Genomic DNA, 18,784 nt, shown 5'->3' on the forward strand with positions numbered 1-18,784 from the left:
AGCCCGCCAGGCTCCCCTGTCCATGGGATTCTCCAGACAAGAACACTGGAGTGGGTTGCCATTTCCTTCTCCAGGGGATCTTCTCGACCCAGGGATTGAACTCAAGTCTCCCGCATTTCAGGCAGATTCTTTACCATCTGAGCCACCAGCGAAGCCCAAATTGTATAAATCTTAATTACGTTCAATTGACTCATAGGACTTTTCGGGTCTACTGTATCCTTCTACTTTTCTGTCTATTCATTCTATTAATTTTTGAGAGTTTGATATTGAAACTCCAACTAAAAATCTTAACTTATCCACTTAGAAAATATTTGTAATATACAGCAGAACGGTATGTAACTTTGTTCTGTATTTTTCAACTCTCCTATAAATGTTATCATAAATTCATAATTTTAAAAATTAAAAAAACAGAGGGAAGTGTATATAGATGTTGAACAGTAAAAGAGTGAGGCTGCAATACAGTTAATTTTTTTATTCTTTTGGCTCTCCACTCTCTGAACTCATTCCAAAAATTGGAAAATCCATTATTATGGGAGTCTTAGTAAGAGGGCAAGACCTGTTAGTTCATGGACACAGGATCCAAACTCTGCCAGCTAGATGACCCTGCTCTGCTCAGAAGTTTGAATGTGAGGTCAGGGCACAAGCAACCAGGATCAGTCTAGAGTTCTTCCCCATGGAGATGCTGGGGGCATCAAGTGGTGGCGTCTGAGTACCGGTCCAGGATCAAGGGGCCATGGCATCCAGGTCAAGCCGTTTCTAAGACGTGACTGGGTCACACTCCCAGAGCTCTGGGGCCTCCCAGGTGGCACAATCCGCCTGCCAAGGCAGGAGACGGGTTTCATCCCTGGGTCGGGAAGATCGCCTGGAGAAGGAAATGGCAACCCACTCCCGTGACCTCTAGTTTTCTTGGATCTAGCCCATTTTCAAGTTTGATTCTTCATAGACCCTATGAGCTCCCTGATAACCTTCCATTAAATTCTTTGCCCAAGTAAACTGGAGTTGGACGCTGTTGTCTGCAACCGTGAATCTAGCTAGCCCTTCCCATCTGAGCTCTTTCCTTTGCTGCTCCTGGTGATGGGTAGGGCAGAGGCTAGGACTAACTCTAGTTAGCTCTCATATCATCCACTGGAAAGAGGCAGCTTTGAGAAGGACTGGACACAGCACAGGTCATCCACAACAGTATCCCCTTTATTGGTATTAATCACAGTTATGAGGTCTTGTCCATCAGAAAGAAGTCTGCATTATGTAGAACTCTGTTACAAAGACATAAAAACACCCATATGCCAACCACTAAACCAATGAATCTCTACCAATCAAACTTCTGAACGTGCCTTTAATGTTGATCATCAGTGCTCTGGAAGAAGGTACATAGATACAGCACAGGGCATTCCCAGAACAGTGTATCCACCCTTGGAAGCGATGAAACATGTCAACCTGGGGGGGAGCCTTGATCACACAATGCCTTAACACCTGGCTCTTGGGTTGCCTGCCTCGTCAGCAGAACCCACTCAAGGTCCCGTGTGCCTTTGACCAGCAAGAACAGCAGGCCTCAGCTACGTTTGAAGTAGACAAGATACGCCACCCTGCAGGAGAAGCTGTGTGTATAGATTAGGGAGCAGACTGGCTTCAAGTCTCATTCAAATCTCATTCTTTAGGGGTCATTTTAGAATGATGACTTGGCTAAAATTTACTTTAAAGGGGACATGTAAAAAAATACCTCTCGTTATTCTACCCTTCTTCCTGTCTCATCCTGAGTTTTCTGACCAAAATCCAGTAAAACAGCTTAGGAGGTCTGGGTGAGGTTACAAGTTACCAAACAGTCAAAGGAGGAAGACCCAGTGCAGATTCCTAGTTTTGTATTCACTTAGGCGAGCTTCAGTGACTCCCTCCATAAGTAAACGAAGAGGTTGAGTTCTAGCAGTTTGCTGGTGTCCCCAAGGCTCTTAGAAAAATGAAGGCTGTAAGCTTATAAAAACACGTCTGGGGGACTTGGAGACCATGGCAGAATGAGTTGCTCTTGGAATCTAGAGAGAGCTGAGGTCTCTAATCAAAGTGCCTCTCTGTCCTCGGTTCACAGGGCTCACTGTGGATCCACAGTTATCCTGATTCCCTTACCTTCGACAGTGCCAATCTCTGCCTTCAGAAAAAGAAAAAGAAAAGACCAGCTGATTTTCTTCCTTTCGTCTGCGCCTCCTTCCATGCAGCATCCCCTGTCGGGGAGGAAGAGGAAGGTAAGTTCCTCCCTGGGTTGCTTTGTCTATGATGCTTGTCTATGATGCTCCTGTTCCAGTCTTGATGGAGAGAGGATCAGCGATAAAAGAGCGGGAAGGACGGATAAGAGCTGTCTCCTGGCCTTTCTGAGTCAGATGCTCGGGAGACTTCTCTCTTGCTTCTGGAGGTGACCTTGAGGAACTTCCGTTGAGTCTAGCGAGGGCGACTGAAGGTACAAAAGATTTCCCTGATCTGCGTTTCCTTGGTCATCCCACTGAAGAAAGATTCTACGTAGTGGCCAAGCACAAATCTGTAGTTCTGGGCCTGCTTGAAATTCCAAATAAAACCACTATCTCCCTCAAAAGAAATCTAAAAAATGTCATATTTTAATCAGAGTCAATCAAGGTAATGAGATGAAAAAGGAGAGGAAGGAAAACGTTTGCATGTGAAGAAAGAGGCTGGTCCTGCCGAAGCCAACGGTGGCCACCTCCTCGTGCTGCCTTCCCTGGGTCCGGAGCGTCTCGGCACTAGCCCAGACCCACATCCAACGACATCATCACCACGAAGCCCAGGATGGAGGCCCAGGACGCCAGTTTCCCGTTACCACTAGGAGGGAAGGAAAGGCAGAGAGTGAGCCCTGGATGCCCCGAGGAACAGCGTCCAAGCTGACAGCATCCTCCAGTGTCCAGTTCCGAGAGAAACGCACTACTCCTATTCATAATAATAGTAACAATAATAATATTGACTTGGGATTAACAGATACGCACTACTATATATACAACAGACGAACAGCAAGGACCTACTGCAGAGCACAGGGAACTATATTCAACATCTTGTAACAACCTGCAATGAAGAGAATCTGAGGGGCTTCCCCAGAGGTCCAGTGGCTAAGATGCTGTCATCCAGAGCAGGGTGTGCAGGCTCAGTCCTTGGATGGGGAACTAAGATCCCACACAGTACAGGGTACAGCCCCAAATCAAAATAAGTAAAATAAATTTGGTTAAAAAAAACCTTTAAAAAAGAAAAATCCAAAAAAGGATATCTAAATATGTATAAATGAATCACCTTGCTGTACACTTGAAACCAATACAACATTGTAAAGTAACTATACTTCAATTTAAAAAATAGCAATATTGACAAGCATGCATGCTAAGTTGCTTCAGTCGTGTCTGACTCTTTGCGATCCCGTGGACTGAAGCCCGCCAGGCTCCTCTGTCCATGGAATTCTCCAGGCAAGAATACTGGAGCGGGATGCCATGCCCTCCTCCAGGGGACCTTTCACACCCAAGGATCGAACCTGTGTCTTTTAGTCTCCTGCATGGGCAGGCAGGTTCTTTACCACTGGTGCCACCTGGGAAACCCCCAATCATGACAAGTAACTTTTATTAGGGCTTACCATGGTGGTTCAGATGGTAAAGAACCTGCTTGCAAAGCAGGAGACCTGAGCTTGATCCCTGGGTTGGGAAGATTCCCTGGAGAAGGGCGTGGCAACCCACTCCATTATTCTTGCCTAGAGAATTTCATGGACAGAGGAGCCTGGCGGGCTACAGTCCATGTGGTTGCAAAGAGCTGGACACGACTAAACGACTAACACTACATGTCAGGTAAACTAAATCGTGTAAACCCTGAGGATCAACAGATGAGGTCAGTCCTGTTATCATCCCCATTTTCCCGGTGAGAAAATGGAGGTCCGGAGAAGTAACTTCCTCAAGGTCACCTTGAGGGCTCCGGAATCCATGCTTGAATAGCAAAAAGCAGCAGTGACTTTCTGAAGACACACCTGACCTTGTAAACCTGCCTTAAAATCATTCTGCTAGGAAAACCGGAAGGAAATAAAGGCAGGGATCCCCCTCCTGCCCCCCCCAACACCTGGCCTACAGCTGGACAATGGAGACCTGGAGGTGCAGCTGTGGTTAACATTGTAGAGCTCACCTCTCCCTCCTTCCAGCCCCAGTAAAATCTAGAGAGAGAGAAAGACAGAGAGAGACAGAGAAAGACAGAGAGAGACAGAGAAAGAGAGAGAGAAAGAATATGCAAAACAATATTCTGTGTATTGGGGGTGGAGGGTGGGGCTTGATATCAGGTCGTCCGGCTCTCCACCCACCTGCCTGTTACTCCTCTTTCGGTTTCAAAGAACCCAGTGGAGAGGGTTGAGATGACCTTGGGAAGGGGCCTGAAGAGGTGGAGGTGTAGGAAAGAGGGGCCAAAAAAGGCCGAGCAGATGCGGGGGCGGGGTGGGGGGGGCGGGGGGTGGCGCGGCTGGGAGGGAGACCAGGCCGGGTGGGGGCGGGGCGGCTTTCACCTGATCTGGGCCTCGGGGATGATGTCATCCATAATCACGTAGACCATGGCGCCAGCCGCAAAGGCCAGCGCGTAGGGCAGGATGGGCTCGGCCAGCACCACCGCGAAGGCGCCGAAGACCCCGGCCAGAGGCTCCACCATGCCGCTGAGCTGCCCGTACCTAGGAGAGAACAGACGCGTCCCCTCGGGGAGGCTCGGGCGGACACCCCGCGTGCTCCGCGGGCTGCCTCGGCTCTGCAAAAGGTGTGCATTGTCCTCCACGTCAGATCCTGCATCGCTGGGCAAAACCACCTCATTGTGTGTTGTTTCTATTAACACCACCTCTGTCTGTTTTCCCAACTCCCTATTATTACACAGTCACCGTAGGCACCCCCTCCCAGGTTTATTTTCGAGTTTTAAGTTTCCCACATTGTCTTCTTAAAATAACAGCCTTATTGAGATAGAATTCTTCTACCGAATGGGGCACCCACTGAGTGTGTACAGTTCAGTGGTTTTCAGTGTATTCACGAGGTTAGGCAACAGTTTCCCCACAATCCAATTCCAGACGGTTTTCATTACCCCCAAAACAAACCTCATACCCACTGGCAGCCACTCCCTGTTCCTCCCTACCCTCAGCCCCTGACCACCCCTAATCTACTTTTTGTCTCTAGGGATTTCCCCCCTCTGGATGTTTCCTATAAATGGAGTCAGACAATAGGTGATCCTTTTTACTGGCTTATTTCAAGGCGCATCCCTGTTGTAACAAGTGGACTTCATCCCTTTGATGACTGCATAATATCCCATTGTATGGACACACTGCTGTTACACCGCCAGCCGTTCACCAGCTGAGGGCTATATTGTCCTTTGAAGGCTAGAACACTGACAAGGAGGAGTGGGGCAGACACTTCCCAAGGACTTGGGTTGTGCTTGGTGTGTGTGGGGGTTCCGGCCACAATGGCACCCCCTTCTGAAGGACCCACACCTGCTGACCCCTGCCCACTAGGTGGACCTACCTGGCCGGGTATACAGTGAGGGCCTCTCCCCACAACACCCCCTCCTTGGATTAAGGTGAGATTTTTCCTTTGGAAAACACCCTTTATCTGAGGGTGTCTGGAGGCTGGAATCCCACGAGCTCTATTAAAACAGCAGCCCCCACGAGCCCTGAGAATTCAGTGCCTGGAGATAAGCCTGTACCTGAGCCCCATGGCTGAGCCCCACCAGCAAGAGACACCTGTATGGGCTGAACACCAATACGCAAGGTGCTGGGACATCTTTCCCACTGTTCCTTCTGTGGGCATCTGGCTCCGAGCCTCAGTCCCTTCATCTGTAAAACGGGGGGTGAGCGACAACCTCTCCTCCTGCCCTCGCACCGAGGACGGGCTAGGACTGTGAATTCCCAGCACCCAGTCCCCGCTTGCCCTGACCAGAAACAGATGGAGGGCGTGGGGGAGACACAGCCTGCACCGCAGCATTCTCAAAGGAGCCGCTGCTTCCTGCTCCGTGCTTGCGTGCTCGGAGCACCCTCTGCAGCTCTTGAGTGTGTCCAGTTAAACAGAAACTTTCATCTCAGGGTCTGGACACTGATCGCAGGGGCCCTCTTCCCGCCCCTCTGCAGCCCTGGACCTTCTGTATGAGATGACAGTCACGGCTCTCAGGTGCAGGGAACTAACGTTTCAAAAGAATCTCTAGGGTCATCCTGCTGGCCTTCTCTCAAAAGCTCTGTTCCGTCGTCTCCCAGGACAGAGGAAGAGATGATAACGATGGAAATAAAGTGATTGACGTATATGCAAGAACTTGTAAATCATAAGACCCTATAAAATGGAAGCTGCTTTTTAACTGTTGTTAGCAGTCCTGTAAAGCTCTCAGCAAACATTCTAGAGTGGCGACTGCTTTAACCAAGAGGCGTCCTGAGGCTTGGGGCCCTGTGAGCTGAGAGGCAGAAGAAATGGCAGCCTCGGCACCACCGCGTGACGAGCTGATTATCAGACACTCTGGGCCCCCGGGTCCCTCCTCTGAAGCCTGGGGAGGCCCCTTCCAGGTCACTGGGAAGGTAAAAGTTGCAAACAGACTGGAAAGCCCTTTGTTCAGGCACTTGGTTGTGTCTCTTTGTGACCCCGTGGACTGTAGCCCACCAGGCTCCCCTGTCCATGGGACTCTCCAGGCAAGAACACTGGAGTGGGTTGCCATTTCCTCCTCCAGCAGATCTTCCCGACGCGGGGATGGAACCTATGTCTCCTGCATTGGCAGGCGGGTTCTTTCCCACTGAGCCACCTGGGAAGCCCCAGAAAGCCCTTTGGGGATTATGAAAACATTAAGTGTGAGTACCACGGGCTTCACCTGCCCAGATGTTGCTGAGAGAACCCTGGTCCTCACCTTGACGAGCGTCATGATGGGCGCTGGTGTGATGGCCCCTGGGGACAGACTGGGGTGAGTGAGCCTACCTAGGGCTTGTGATAGGGCCAGTGGACGGCAGAGCTGCCTCGGGTCTTCCACCAGCAGGGGAGAAAACCCCACCCTGAGTGGGCATGGCTATCCCTGGAAGGCTTTTGAAAATAGGAAACTCCTATTCAGCGGTAGTCGGGGCTGAAGGTCAAGGGATGAGCTTTGGGGGTGCAGGATCTAACCAGATGGCCAGTGTTTCTGGAAACTCCAGGTTCACTTCCGGCCCAGAAGAGGTTAAGCTCCAGGTTCGCTTCCGAGCCGGAAGAGCTTGCTCTTGAAGAGAGAAGCCGGCCGGAGGACTGCCCTGAACTCCACCGCAGACCCGGCCCTGGCCCCTGACGCCGGCATCTGCAGCACTTACCAGAAGGCTCTCCAGGTGGAGAATCCAGCCCCTCGCAAGGGCAGGCTGACGGCGAGGCCCTCCGGGAAGTTCTGGATCCCAATTCCAAGGGCTAAATTCCTGAAAGACCAAGGAGGCGCGTGAAGGGAGGACGTCCAGAGCGGAGCACCCAGGCGGACGGGGGCCCCTGGCCTCTAAGCAACGCCCTCCTGTGGCGTCAGAGGTGCGGGTGGATCCCTGTGACGGGTGAAGGACGGGGAAAGGTTAGAGCGGGAAGAGGAGGGGGACGAGGATCCTCCCCCTTCACACCGTCCCGGGTCCCTGGAGACGCTCTGTGTTGATGGACATTACAGCGCAGCTCGGGGCACGCTGGCTGGATGTCAGGAGAGCCCGGGTTCGCCACTTACCCACACAACTCTGCACAAACCACCTCACTTCCACACCTCGGACCCTCATATGGAACACGGAAGGGGTCACGTGGGTTAACGACAACCACCATGCCGGGCTGTCGTACCCAGTGACCTGATTCTGTGCCTCTATGGGGGTGGTCCCTTCCTTTACGGCCTGAAGATGGACAAGTCACATTTTTGTTGAGAAGCCACTTCAGAAACAGGACGAGGAGGTTTGGATGCAGACTGTGACGGGGACACAGATCAGGGGCTGGGCTGGGCTTCCCGGCGGCCTCCGCTCACCAGTCTGCTGCTAACACTGCACTTCTGGGGGCTCTGGGGAGTTCACCGCGACCCTCTGCCCTCCTGCCTGGGCTCTGTGAATTGGTTGTTTGGTTGCAGCCAAGCCTGGAGAGCCTGCTTTGCACCCAGACCAGGCATTGGAGTGGAAGCAAGGGAGAAACAGAAAGAGACAGGACAAAGGTACTCCGTGATCCTCGGGGAAACCCCCAGGCACCCACACACACCACGAGCCCTCATTCCGCAGGCAGCAAACCAGTGCAGGAAGCTGGACGTCCACTGCAGAGGATGGAACGGCACAACCGGAGGGAAACCAGGTCAGGCTGAGTGCAACGGGAAGGCAGCCTTAGGGTACCTCCCCAGACGAGACTACCCTGGCTGGACAGGTCCGCAGGGCAGCCCTTCCACCAGGGCTCATCTGATCACTGAAGGTCTGCAGGGTTTGAGATGTGGGTGCCACTTGGCAAGCAGTGCTGGAACGTGGCCCGAGGGAGTCGTGGATGGACTGGATGAAAAAGGGAAATGCCACCATCCCTTGGCTTTGGTCAGTTGGCTCATGTCTGTCTGCCTTGCTGCCAATGGGGGTCCGGCCATCAGCTCTGGACAGCGGTCAGGGAGTGCCTTCAACCAGCAGCCGGCTGCACCCTGTCCTCCTTGCCCACTCAGCCACCCAGGTGGCGCAGCGGTGAAGAATCTACCGGCTGATGCAGGAGACACAGTAGATGTGGGTTCGATCCCTGGGTCGGGAAGATCCCCCAGAGAAGGAAATGGCAACCCCCTCCAGTTTCCTTGCCTGGAAAATTCCATGGACAGAGGAGCCTGGCAGACTGCAGTTTCTGGGGTTGGACACGACTGAGCGATTGAGCACGCAAATGCATACAACAAGGTTTTTTTCAATGAGGAAGGTCAAGGTGCCTGTCCAGGTCTTACACCCCTTGTCAGAGGGCACTCTGTGGCTGGCTCATGGTCCCAGGCCATCATCTGTCCCCCTTGTCCACAGGCAGGCACAGGACTCACCCCAGACCTAGCCAGGGAGGGAGTGGCCACCCCATGTCGCCAGTGAGTCAGACGTGGGGCTCCATCTGTTCAAAGTCCTCCCCATGACTTGGGACTGACTGCAGCCAGCAGTCAGGCGGGCAGGCTGTGGAACCTCCTCCTCTACACCCTGCCTGGGAGCCACCATCCTGATAAGCGGCACAGAAACCCCATTCTTCTACGCCTGGCCAGCCGTATTCCCGGAGCCCTGCCCTGTCTCCGGCATGGGGCTGCCAGCCCAACCAGGTACCGCACCCTTGGGATCGTGCTAGCACCGTGGAATCGTTCCTGAGTGCAGCTGGGCTCCTTCAGCCACAGCAAGGGCTGGACCACAGCAGCTCTGCCTTCCCCACCTTTGTATCCATTCCTTCTTAACCTGGCCACCCTCTGCACACACACGCTGGGGCATCAGGTTCCCATGGACGCTGTGTCCTGGGCATCTGTGGGGGTGACCCAATGGAAAGGCTCAGTTCCCTCCACACTCTCTCTTCTGCTTCTCCACTTGCATCAGTTCAGGAATTAACTGCCCCTGCACCAGGGGGAGATTGTGAAAAATGATGGGGTCAGGCGCTGGGACTGTAGACTTGAGGAATGTGCCAACAGTGTTGAGAGCCACTGGCCTAAGAAGTCATCAAAAGGGAAGCTGACGACGAAGACAGTGGCCACACCCACCTCCATCTCAGGAGCCCCTGCCCTGCTGGGAGCCGAGGACACCAGGGGCCACTTGCAGCTGCGTCCGATGGCCTGCAGACTGGGGTGGGTGCCAGAGGGGATTCTGGGAAACAGCAGGAGCATCACAGGGGAGGGCCACTGAGGACAGAGGATGCATCGACAGAAATGATGGGGGGGCTTCCCTGGGGCTCAGTGGTGAAGAGCCGCCCGCCAATGCCAGGGACACTGGTCCGATCTCCCATCAGGGAACATCCCACGTGCTGTGGGACAGCTAAGCCCGTGCGCCACAACTACTGAGCCTGTGCATCGAAACCACTGAGCCCGTGCACCCTAGAAACTGTGCTCTGCAAGAAGAGAGCGTTAGTCGCTTAGTCGTGTTCAACTCTTTGCAGTCCCTGGACCGTAGCCCGCCAGGCTCCTCTGTCCATGGGGTTCTCCATGCAAGAATGCAGGAGCGGGTTGCCACTTCCTCCTCCAGGGGATCTTCCTGACCCAGGGATCGAACCTGTGTCTCCTGCATTGCAAGCGGATTCTTTACCATCTGAGCCACCAGGGAAGCCCAGAGATGCAACAAGAGAAGCCAGCGCGATAAGACCTTGCACCAGGACAAGAGAAAAGGCGGCACAGCAGTGAAGACCCAACACAGGCAAGAATAAAAGTGGCAGAGGGTCGTGGCCACCGTGTGTCCAGGTGCGAAGGAGAGCCGGGAAGCTGGGGCTCAGGGAGTCGGGGCTCCCCGCTCAGAGCTGACTGAGGAGCGGCAGGGACCGGACACCGTGAAAGTGTCCACAGCCCGGTGATCTTTCTGACCTCGCACCAATTCCTTCTCCAGCTCACGCTCCTCACACTTCCAGATTCTGTGACCTCCGGGTCAGAGCCAAGGCTGGAGATAGCGGTTGGCAACCAGTGGGGATCCGCTTTTCAAGAGTGACTCCAGAATCCAGCACTGGGCTCCAGCCACTCGCGAGAGCTCACACACACACTAATCAGGGAGATGTCAGGAAGGGCCCCACATCTTACAGGAGTTTACAATCTAATGGAGGATGAAGAGACCCGTTTACAAATGACTCCAGGACAGCAGCTGGCCAAAGGCCATGAGAGAAGCAGAAAGCCCACGGAGAGAAATTATTCTGGCCAAGAAAGAGATTCTGGGACTCTTTCCTGGAGAAGGTGACATTCAAAGTGGACTTTGAAGGATAAGGAGCCTTTCAGTAGCTAGAGAGAGATGGGAGGTGCTTTTCCATCAGGAAGAATGGACAGTGTAAGCAACGGTGTGAGATTTTAGGGCGGGGCGGTCCAGGCCTATCGTCTCTGCTGCTGCTAAGTCGCTTCAGTCGTGTCCGACTCTGTGTGACCCCATAGACATCAGCCTACCAGGCTCCTGCATCCCTGGGATTCTCCAGGCAAGAACACTGGAGAGGGTTGCTATTTCCTTCTCCAGTGCATGAAAGGAAAAGTGAAAGTGAAGTCGCTCAGTCGTGTCTGACTCTTAGCAACCCCATGGACTGCAGCCTACCAGGCTCCTCTGTCCATGGGATTTTCCAGGCAAGTACTGGAGTGGGGTGCCCCCACCCCAATTTAAAGCCACAGGGCACAAAGAAGAGCAGAAAACACTCTGGAGTCAAGGCCCATCTCTCCTTGGCATCATCTTCTAAGACTCCTCCCTGTGCAACTAAGCTTGCTGGCTTTTCAGGACAAATGCCTCAGCTCTGACCCAGTGGTCTCCCCAAGGGCCAAGCCTGAGGTTCCATCCCAGGGTCTCCCCCCATCTCTGGAGGCTGACCCCTGTGCTGAATGAGAGGGTTCCCTTAAAATCCATGCCTTAGCCTTCTCCACTCAAACCTTTCACTTAAGAATGTTCCCTGGTAGTCCTTTGGTTAAGACTCTGAGTGCTTCCACTGCGGAGGGCGCCAGTTTGATCCCTGGTCAGGGAACTAAAATCCTGCTTGCCATGTGGCCAAAAAAACAAAAGCTTCTGGCCTTGAGCTTGGGGAAAGCTCTCGGCAAGTGTCGGCAGCAGCACAGACCCCATTGCAACAACCTGCGGCTGAAACCAGCTTGTCTGTCGTTACCACGCCTGTTGGAGGGAGACTAAGGTCCTCTGGCTAGAATAAAACCGACGATAATCATCCCTGCCCATTTATGGCGTGTTACTAAATGTCGGGCGTGGTTGGAAGCATTTTGCGTGTAGCGACACGCTCCGTACTCGCAACTACCTCCTAAGTGTTTTCTACCATCATCACCCCATTTCACAGATGGGGAAACTGATGCACAAGGGGGTCAGGTGACATGTCCCCAGGGTGACCCAGCTGGGAAGTGACAGAGGGGACCCGCAACCACTGCTCCACATGCCTCGTGTCTTTGGGCCTCAGGCAGACCCATCAGAGTATCCTGGAGAGAGACAGTTATCTGGGCTCCAGGCCCCAGCAGAGGAGGAGGTGCTGCCGTGCCTCCTGGACCAGTGAGCTGAGGCTCTGGCTCGCTCTGGCAGTGAGGGAGTGAAGGCCTGTTGGGGGTGATGTTAACCAGAGATTTCCAGGTAGGGGGGTCAGAACGTTCCACCTATGGCTGGCTTCTCCTCGACCTGCTGCTCTGGACACTGGGGACCAGTTCCTTGCTGTGATCAGAGACCTTCAGGTAGGGGGGTCAGAACATCCCCCCTACAGCAGGCTTCTCCTTGACCTGTGGCTCTGGACACTGGGGACCAGTTCCTTGCTGTGATTGCCCATCTGGGGCACTGCAGGACATCTAGTGGCATCCCTGGCCTCTACTCACCAGATACCAACAGCCTCCCTTCAGTTGGGACAACCAGGAACATCTGCAGATGCTGCAAAACATCCCCTGTTGAGAACCACGGACCAGAGTGAGCAAGCTTAGGTGAACTTGCTTTCTCCACAAACACCTGAATGCCTGAAACTGCCAGACTGAACAAGAAAACCGCCCGACCGCGTGCATCGTGTTTGAGATTTGCCAGGCTCAGTGGAGTGGACTCTTCTAGGAACATTAGCTGCAGCAAGACAGATCCCTGGGATTCAGGGTAAAAGCAACACCTGAGAACCACCGGGGCCCTGATTCCTTCTTCCAGAGGCAGTAACTTCAGAACCGCAGTGCTGCATGATTCTGGGGGCACGCTGTGTTCTCAGTGAATAGCGCCCCCTGGAGTTGTGCAGTGGGATATTCCTGCTTGAACCCCAGCACAGACTATGCTCTGTGTAGGGGTTACTTTGGCTTCCCTGGTGGCTCGGTGGTAAAGAATCCACCCGCCAGTGCAGGAGACATGGGTTCGATCCCTGGGTGGGGAAGATACCCTGGAGAAGGAAATGGCAATCCGCTCCAGTATTCTTTGCCCGGAGAATACCATGGAGGGAGGTGCCTCGTGGGCTGCAGTCCATGGGGTCATGAAGAGTCAGACACGACTTAGCGACTGAACAACAAAGAGGTTATTTCTGGGGTTGCAGGCGAGGCCTCCTGGGGAAATGGTGGAGAGAGTCACGGGTTTCTCTGAAAACTGGCAAGTGAGCCTCCTTGCAGCCCGCAGACTGGCTCTTCGGGCTATGTTCTCTGGCCGGCTGATTATGAAAGGAGACCGGCATATTCCTGACAAGCCCTGCTGCACCTCGGCTTTCAGATCCTCCCAGGAGTGATGAGCGTGTGTGTTCTTGTGTGGCAGGCCCTTACACACGGTGGCGATTGTTATCATCCTGCTGTGAAAGGCCCGATTGTTCAGGCGAGGCGGTGACATCACCGGCTTCCCACTCGGGCTGCTTGTCGAGGTGTTTGATGAGCCTGCAGGTGGGAAGGGGCTGGGTGCTCCCCGCAGGGCTGCCCAGCCCTACCTGCTTGGTGGAGCTGGCTTAGCACGCAAGGGATCTTCCCCCACCCCTTGTTTCTCTTCTGGGAGGCTTACTGCCACGGGCTGGAGCGATGAGATGACCCATCGGTTCCCTTCAAGTCGGCCGCCCTCCCTGAAGAGGGCTGGGAGGAGCCCCAGGAAGTCAAGCCACAAGGCAGGGTGGTGTCAGAGGGTGGTTCAGGCCACCTCTGCACACCTCTCCGTGTCAGAAGACAGAGGAGCCTACAGCTGGCTAGGTGAGCTCTACTCCCCGAGAGATGCCTCGGGGACCTTGACCAGCTAAGTCTCCCAGCACGCAAGTCAAACATATGCACAGGACCAGCGTGAGGCTGCCTTGCTGTTTTTCTTTAGTTGCCAAATCGTGTCTGACTCTTCTGTGACCCACATGGACTGTATCCCACCAGGCTCCTCTGTCCATGGCATTTTCCAGGCAAGGATACTTGAGTGGGTTGCCATTTCCTTCTCCAGGGGATCTTCCTGACCCAGGGATCGAACCCACATCTCTTGCTTGGCAGGTGGATTCTTTACAGCTGAGCCACCACCAGGGAAGCCCCAAAGTTGGTGTGACTCACTTTGTCACAGGGGTTTGGCATCTCTGAGATGTGCCTGCTGGTATAGAAACCAAACACTCCCATCAAGCCAGGCTCAACGTTTTAGAGAAGGGCTTGGGACTAAAACATTTCGGTTTTTTTTTCAGCACACAAAATACCACTGCAAACCGCTCTAACCTTTTCCAGCATTTTGGCACCTTCTTCTAAAGGACTTCTTTTTTAAAGTGCCTATTTATAAGCATCTATGATTTCTTTCACTCAGGAGGTATAAGTTCATTTTCTGTCCTGTAGACGTAGGAACCAAGGCCCAGAAAGGGTGAGGGGGAAACCTGAGAACACAGCCGGGGTCCCGCAGCTGGGGAGCCGGCACTGGATCCCAGGCCCTCTCCCCCCACCCTCTATCTCTTGGGAGACACAGGAAATGTGGCCAGTGGCCCGGGGGGACCCCCACCATCTCGCCCTGGTGAACAGCTCAGCGTCCTGACTGGGCTCCCTGTGTGTCCCGTGCCCCCAGAGTCCGTTCTTGGCACATCTGCCATGTCCGCCTGCCATGCTTCTCTGCTCAGAGCATCCCTGGGCAGCACACGGCCCTCGGAGGCAGAGTCCAGGTCCTCCCCGCAGCCCCCAAGACCCACGAGCCCCTGCCCTCCCTTCCACTCCGGCCTCCTCATCCACGGCTCCTCACCCGGCTCCTTCCCCTCCAGCATCCCGCCTCCTTTCTCATCCTCAAACGTGCCTGTCTACTCCCGCCTCAAGGCATTTCTACTGGAACCTTCTTTCTCAGGTATCCGTGGCTCATTTCTTCACCTTTTAAAAGACTGAGCCAGAAACTTCCCTGGCCATGACTTTATTATGTCTTTTTTTTCTTGTATTCTCGTTCTCGTCAATTAGTTTCAGTTGCCAGGACTGATTCCATACAATGGTTGTAGGAGATGGCCTGAGACCACTTGGTCCCGCTCCATTTTGGTATGTCCTTTCTACTTAAAAAAAAAAATGCTGGGGATACTCCCATGTGCCTTTAACGCTGTTTTTTTTAACTGGACAGCAGCTCCTACCTTCTATATAATCTACTTATTTTTTATGTCAATTGTTCATTTTTTTACCTCCCAAAGCTCCAGTACTTTGACCACCTGATGCGAAGAGCCAACACTTTGGAAAAGACCCCGATGATGGGGGTCGACAGAGGATGAGATGGCTGGATGGCATCACTGACTCAATGGACATGAGTTTGAGCAAACTCTGGGAGACAGTAAAGGACAGGGAAGCCTGGTGTGCTGCAGTCCATGGGATCGCAAAGAGTCGGACACGACTGAGTCATTGAACAACATCTGACCTGGCATCAGAACAAGCTGAGAATCCTTGTCTGTCCCCAAGAACCTAGAAGAGTGCCAGGCGCACACTGATGAGGCAGACCTGCGCACAGACGCGGGCCTGTGAGTTCTAGCGAAACCTGAGGTCTGGTCGGCTCCCAGCTGCAGGCAGTCAGTAGCCAGCATGTCACGACTCCCTGGCCCCGATGTCTCCAGCTGTACAATAAGGAGGCTACCCGGGTGCCCCCAGGAGCTCTTTCCCAGAGCCCCGAGCTTTGTGGCTCCCACACAACGATGGCATTGTGGGTTGTCCAGATTTCGGGGGCTGCGGAAACAGGCCCCCGCCTTGGCCAAAGCTCACTTTCCTGTTGGCACACATCTGGAAAGCTCCAACCCCACACCATCGCGTTGCGCACATCTGGACAGCATAAACCGATCACCCCGAGAGGAAACTCCAAAAGAGCGGCTCAGCCAAAGCTGGAGCACGGGCCAAACGAGAGAGAGAGAGAGAGAGAGAGAGAGAGAGAGAGAGAGGTGGGGGGGGCGGGGCTGAAAGGCTCCTTTCTTTTCCAGCCGCACGAGGATCTCCCGGGCACGATCTTTGGAGCTGAATGCTCTGCGGCTGAATAACAGACGCTCTCAATAGCCTTCGAGGGCAGCCGCTGTCCCAGGGCCCTCTCCACCTGGCTCCTGGCCAGCGCGAAACTTAAAGAGCAGGGATTTTACCTCCCTAGCCCCTTGTTTAGACTGAGCTGTACCTTCACTTATCCTTGGGGCACGTGGACCAAGTTCAAAGCTGAACGCCACCTGCTCCTCCTCCCCCTTCAGGGAGTGTGATTGAACCTCGAGCCTAGTGCAAACTGAACAGGGAGCTTTGAGCTCTAGTGGGAAACTGCTGGCTGTCTGCACGGAGTGAGAATGTGTGTGTCCCTTGGTCCTGCATCCCTCCATGTCCAGGAAGAGATTCAGTTCAGTTCAGTCACTCAGTCGTGTCCGACTCTTTGCGACCCCATGAACCACAGCACGCCAGGCCTCCCTGTCCATCACCAACTCCCGAAGTCCACCCAAACTCATGTCCATTGAGTCAGTGATGCCATCTAACCATCTCATCCTCTGTTGTCCCCTTCTCCTCCTGCCTTCAATCTTTTGCAATATCTGGGTCTTTTCAAATGAGTCAGCTCTTCACATCAGGTGGCAAAAATATTGGAATTTCAGCTTCAACATCAGACACTCAGGACTGATCTCCTTTAGGATGGACTGGTTGGATCTCCTTGCACTCCAAGGGACTCTCAAGAGTCTTCTCCAACACCACAGTTCAAATGCATCAATTTTTCTGTGCTCAGCTCTCTTTATAGTCCAACTCTCACATGCATACATGACCACTGGAAAAACCATAGCCTTGACTAGATGGACCTTTGTTTACAAAGTAATGTCTCTGCTTTTTGATATGCTGTCTAGGTTGGTCTGTGAGTACATAGTCAGTCCAACACCCGGCCTGGGCTTCCTTAACCCAGGGAGGGTTGATATTCCTTTGCAAATGAAAGGAGTTTCGGGGGGCTTAGAGCGTCCTGCTAGCTCCTCAGCCAACAGAGATGAGCGGTGCAGGGAGGGGATGGGCAGGCAGAGGAAACTTGGCTCTACACATTTGTTAGCTTCAGGTCCAGTGAGGTCAAGGGCTTGACGGCCAGGACAACCTGGGACATGGGAAGACTCAGGTTGGCAACAGGGAGCCTCTGGGCCAGTGTCCTGTGAATAGGAGGAGACGGCTGCAGACCTGTGGCCTCTAGTGGGTGGCTTCTTCACTTTTCACCGTGTTTCCAGAGTCTATCCGCGTTATATCGCGTGCCAGGGCTTCATTCCTTTTCGTGGCTAAGTCAGCATCCTACTGCGTGGATCCACTGCATTTTGTGCATCCGTTTATTCACAGATGGAGATGTGGATGGCTTCTGCCTTTCGGCCATTGTGAACAGCGCTGGGTGTACAAGTTTTCATAGGGACACCTGTCTTGGTCATTTGGGGCAGAAAATAGGAGTGGAATTGCCAAGCCACGTGTTCAGGATGTGGTGCTTCTCTGAGGATAGCTGGGGGCCGTGACGTAACATGATTAGAAGGGTGACTCTGAGTGTTCACGATGCTGGTGTGGGTAGAGAAGCGGAGGGAGGCAGGAGTTGGGGATGCCGGGTCAGGAGAGGTCAAACGAGGGCGGCGGGGGAGGAGAGGAGCCACAGGGCCCATCCTCCTCACTCTGCCGTCCCCTCCTGCTCATCCATCACCGCTGTGGACCGTCCGCCTCAAACGAGACAGAACCCTTTTCCCCCAAAGCTGAACAGAGCAGGATGCTGTGGTCCTCGCCCCCCATGTCCCTCACCTGCCTTCTGTCTATGGACAAACTTTAGCCAAAGAAGCTTAATCTCAGAAGCGAGAACATGCAGGAATAAAGGAAAACAGTCGAATCAAATAAGACTAAGTAATAATAATAATGTAGTCAATGAGTTAGTTCCTTCTCAAGGACTGTAGATAATATTCTAAGCCATATTTCTGGAATATGAGTTGTCTTATAGATACTGAAACCCCACCACCAGGTGGAAGAAGTTAACTACATGATGAGCAGACTGTAGGCACAGTGTAAGCTGCCACAGTCCCAAGAACTGGCCTCAAGGAAACAGGAACAAACCAACTCTAAAACCGGCCCTGAAGTTTACAACTGTACCTAAAACAATCAAGATGAGGCTGGTCAGACCACCGATGACCAATTTCAAAGTGACCGTCAGAGCAGACTGTGCTGCTTCTGCATGTGGCCCCCTCCCTCCGTCTGTAAAATTTCTTGCTCCCTGATTGTTGATTGTCGGCGTGGGGAGGGAGGGGGAGTCAGCCTTTGGACAGGTGTCCACAACCACCCCCACCCGCAACATCCAAACTGAAGCAAACTTTCCTTCCATCAACGTTGCTTCTTTAATGGCGTTTAAACAGCGAGTAGCCAGACCCCACTTCTGGCTACAAAACCACAGCAGGGCCAGTAGGAGAGCCTGGTGTAGGTGAGACAGGTGTGTCAAGCTGATTTTGAACTTCTTCCTAACTGGGCTCTAAGAAACTCACTGGCTCCCCCAAAGTTTTACACAGTGTTTTTGTTTGTTTGTTTGTTTTTTGGCTATGTCCTGTGGCTCGCGGGGTCTCAGTTCCCCAGCCAAGGGCGGAACCCGGGTCACAGCAGTGAAAGCGCCGAGTCCCAACCACTGGACCAGCAGAGAACTCCCTACGCAGTGTTTTTTTAAAGCTAAGGGTCCCCATTACTATGTCTGAGGGAACCTCCGTGTCCAGACCATTACCTGCAACTTGGCCACGAGGCGATTTCCACCCTGAGGAAGCTGTTTATTCAGTGGAGTCTCAGCTATCTCCTTATC

At 53.3% G+C, this 18,784-nt stretch overlaps 1 protein-coding gene across 10 annotated transcripts in view; it reads right to left on the bottom strand.

Annotated features, from left to right (window-relative positions):
• Positions 1 to 1,170: 1,170 nt before the first annotated feature.
• Positions 1,171 to 18,784, bottom strand: part of SLC39A11 (solute carrier family 39 member 11) — a 289,255-nt gene continuing 271,641 nt past the window's right edge. For all 10 annotated transcript variants that reach the window (XM_086355939.1, XM_086355936.1, XM_086355937.1 and 7 more), the window contains 3 exons: positions 7,295 to 7,393; positions 4,514 to 4,672; positions 1,171 to 2,817 (listed from right to left, as the gene is read on the bottom strand). In XM_086355939.1, coding sequence (XP_086212065.1) covers positions 2,739 to 2,817; positions 4,514 to 4,672; positions 7,295 to 7,393 — 337 coding nt within the window. In that variant the 3' untranslated portion in view covers positions 1,171 to 2,738. The remainder of the gene's footprint in view (positions 2,818 to 4,513; positions 4,673 to 7,294; positions 7,394 to 18,784) is intronic.

The sequence above is a fragment of the Bos grunniens genome, chromosome 19 (genome assembly GCF_055505025.1).
Source record: "Bos grunniens cultivar Pamir isolate PY7600 chromosome 19, Bosgru_T2T1.0, whole genome shotgun sequence".
In the NCBI taxonomy this organism is placed as follows: Eukaryota; Metazoa; Chordata; class Mammalia; order Artiodactyla; family Bovidae; genus Bos; species Bos grunniens.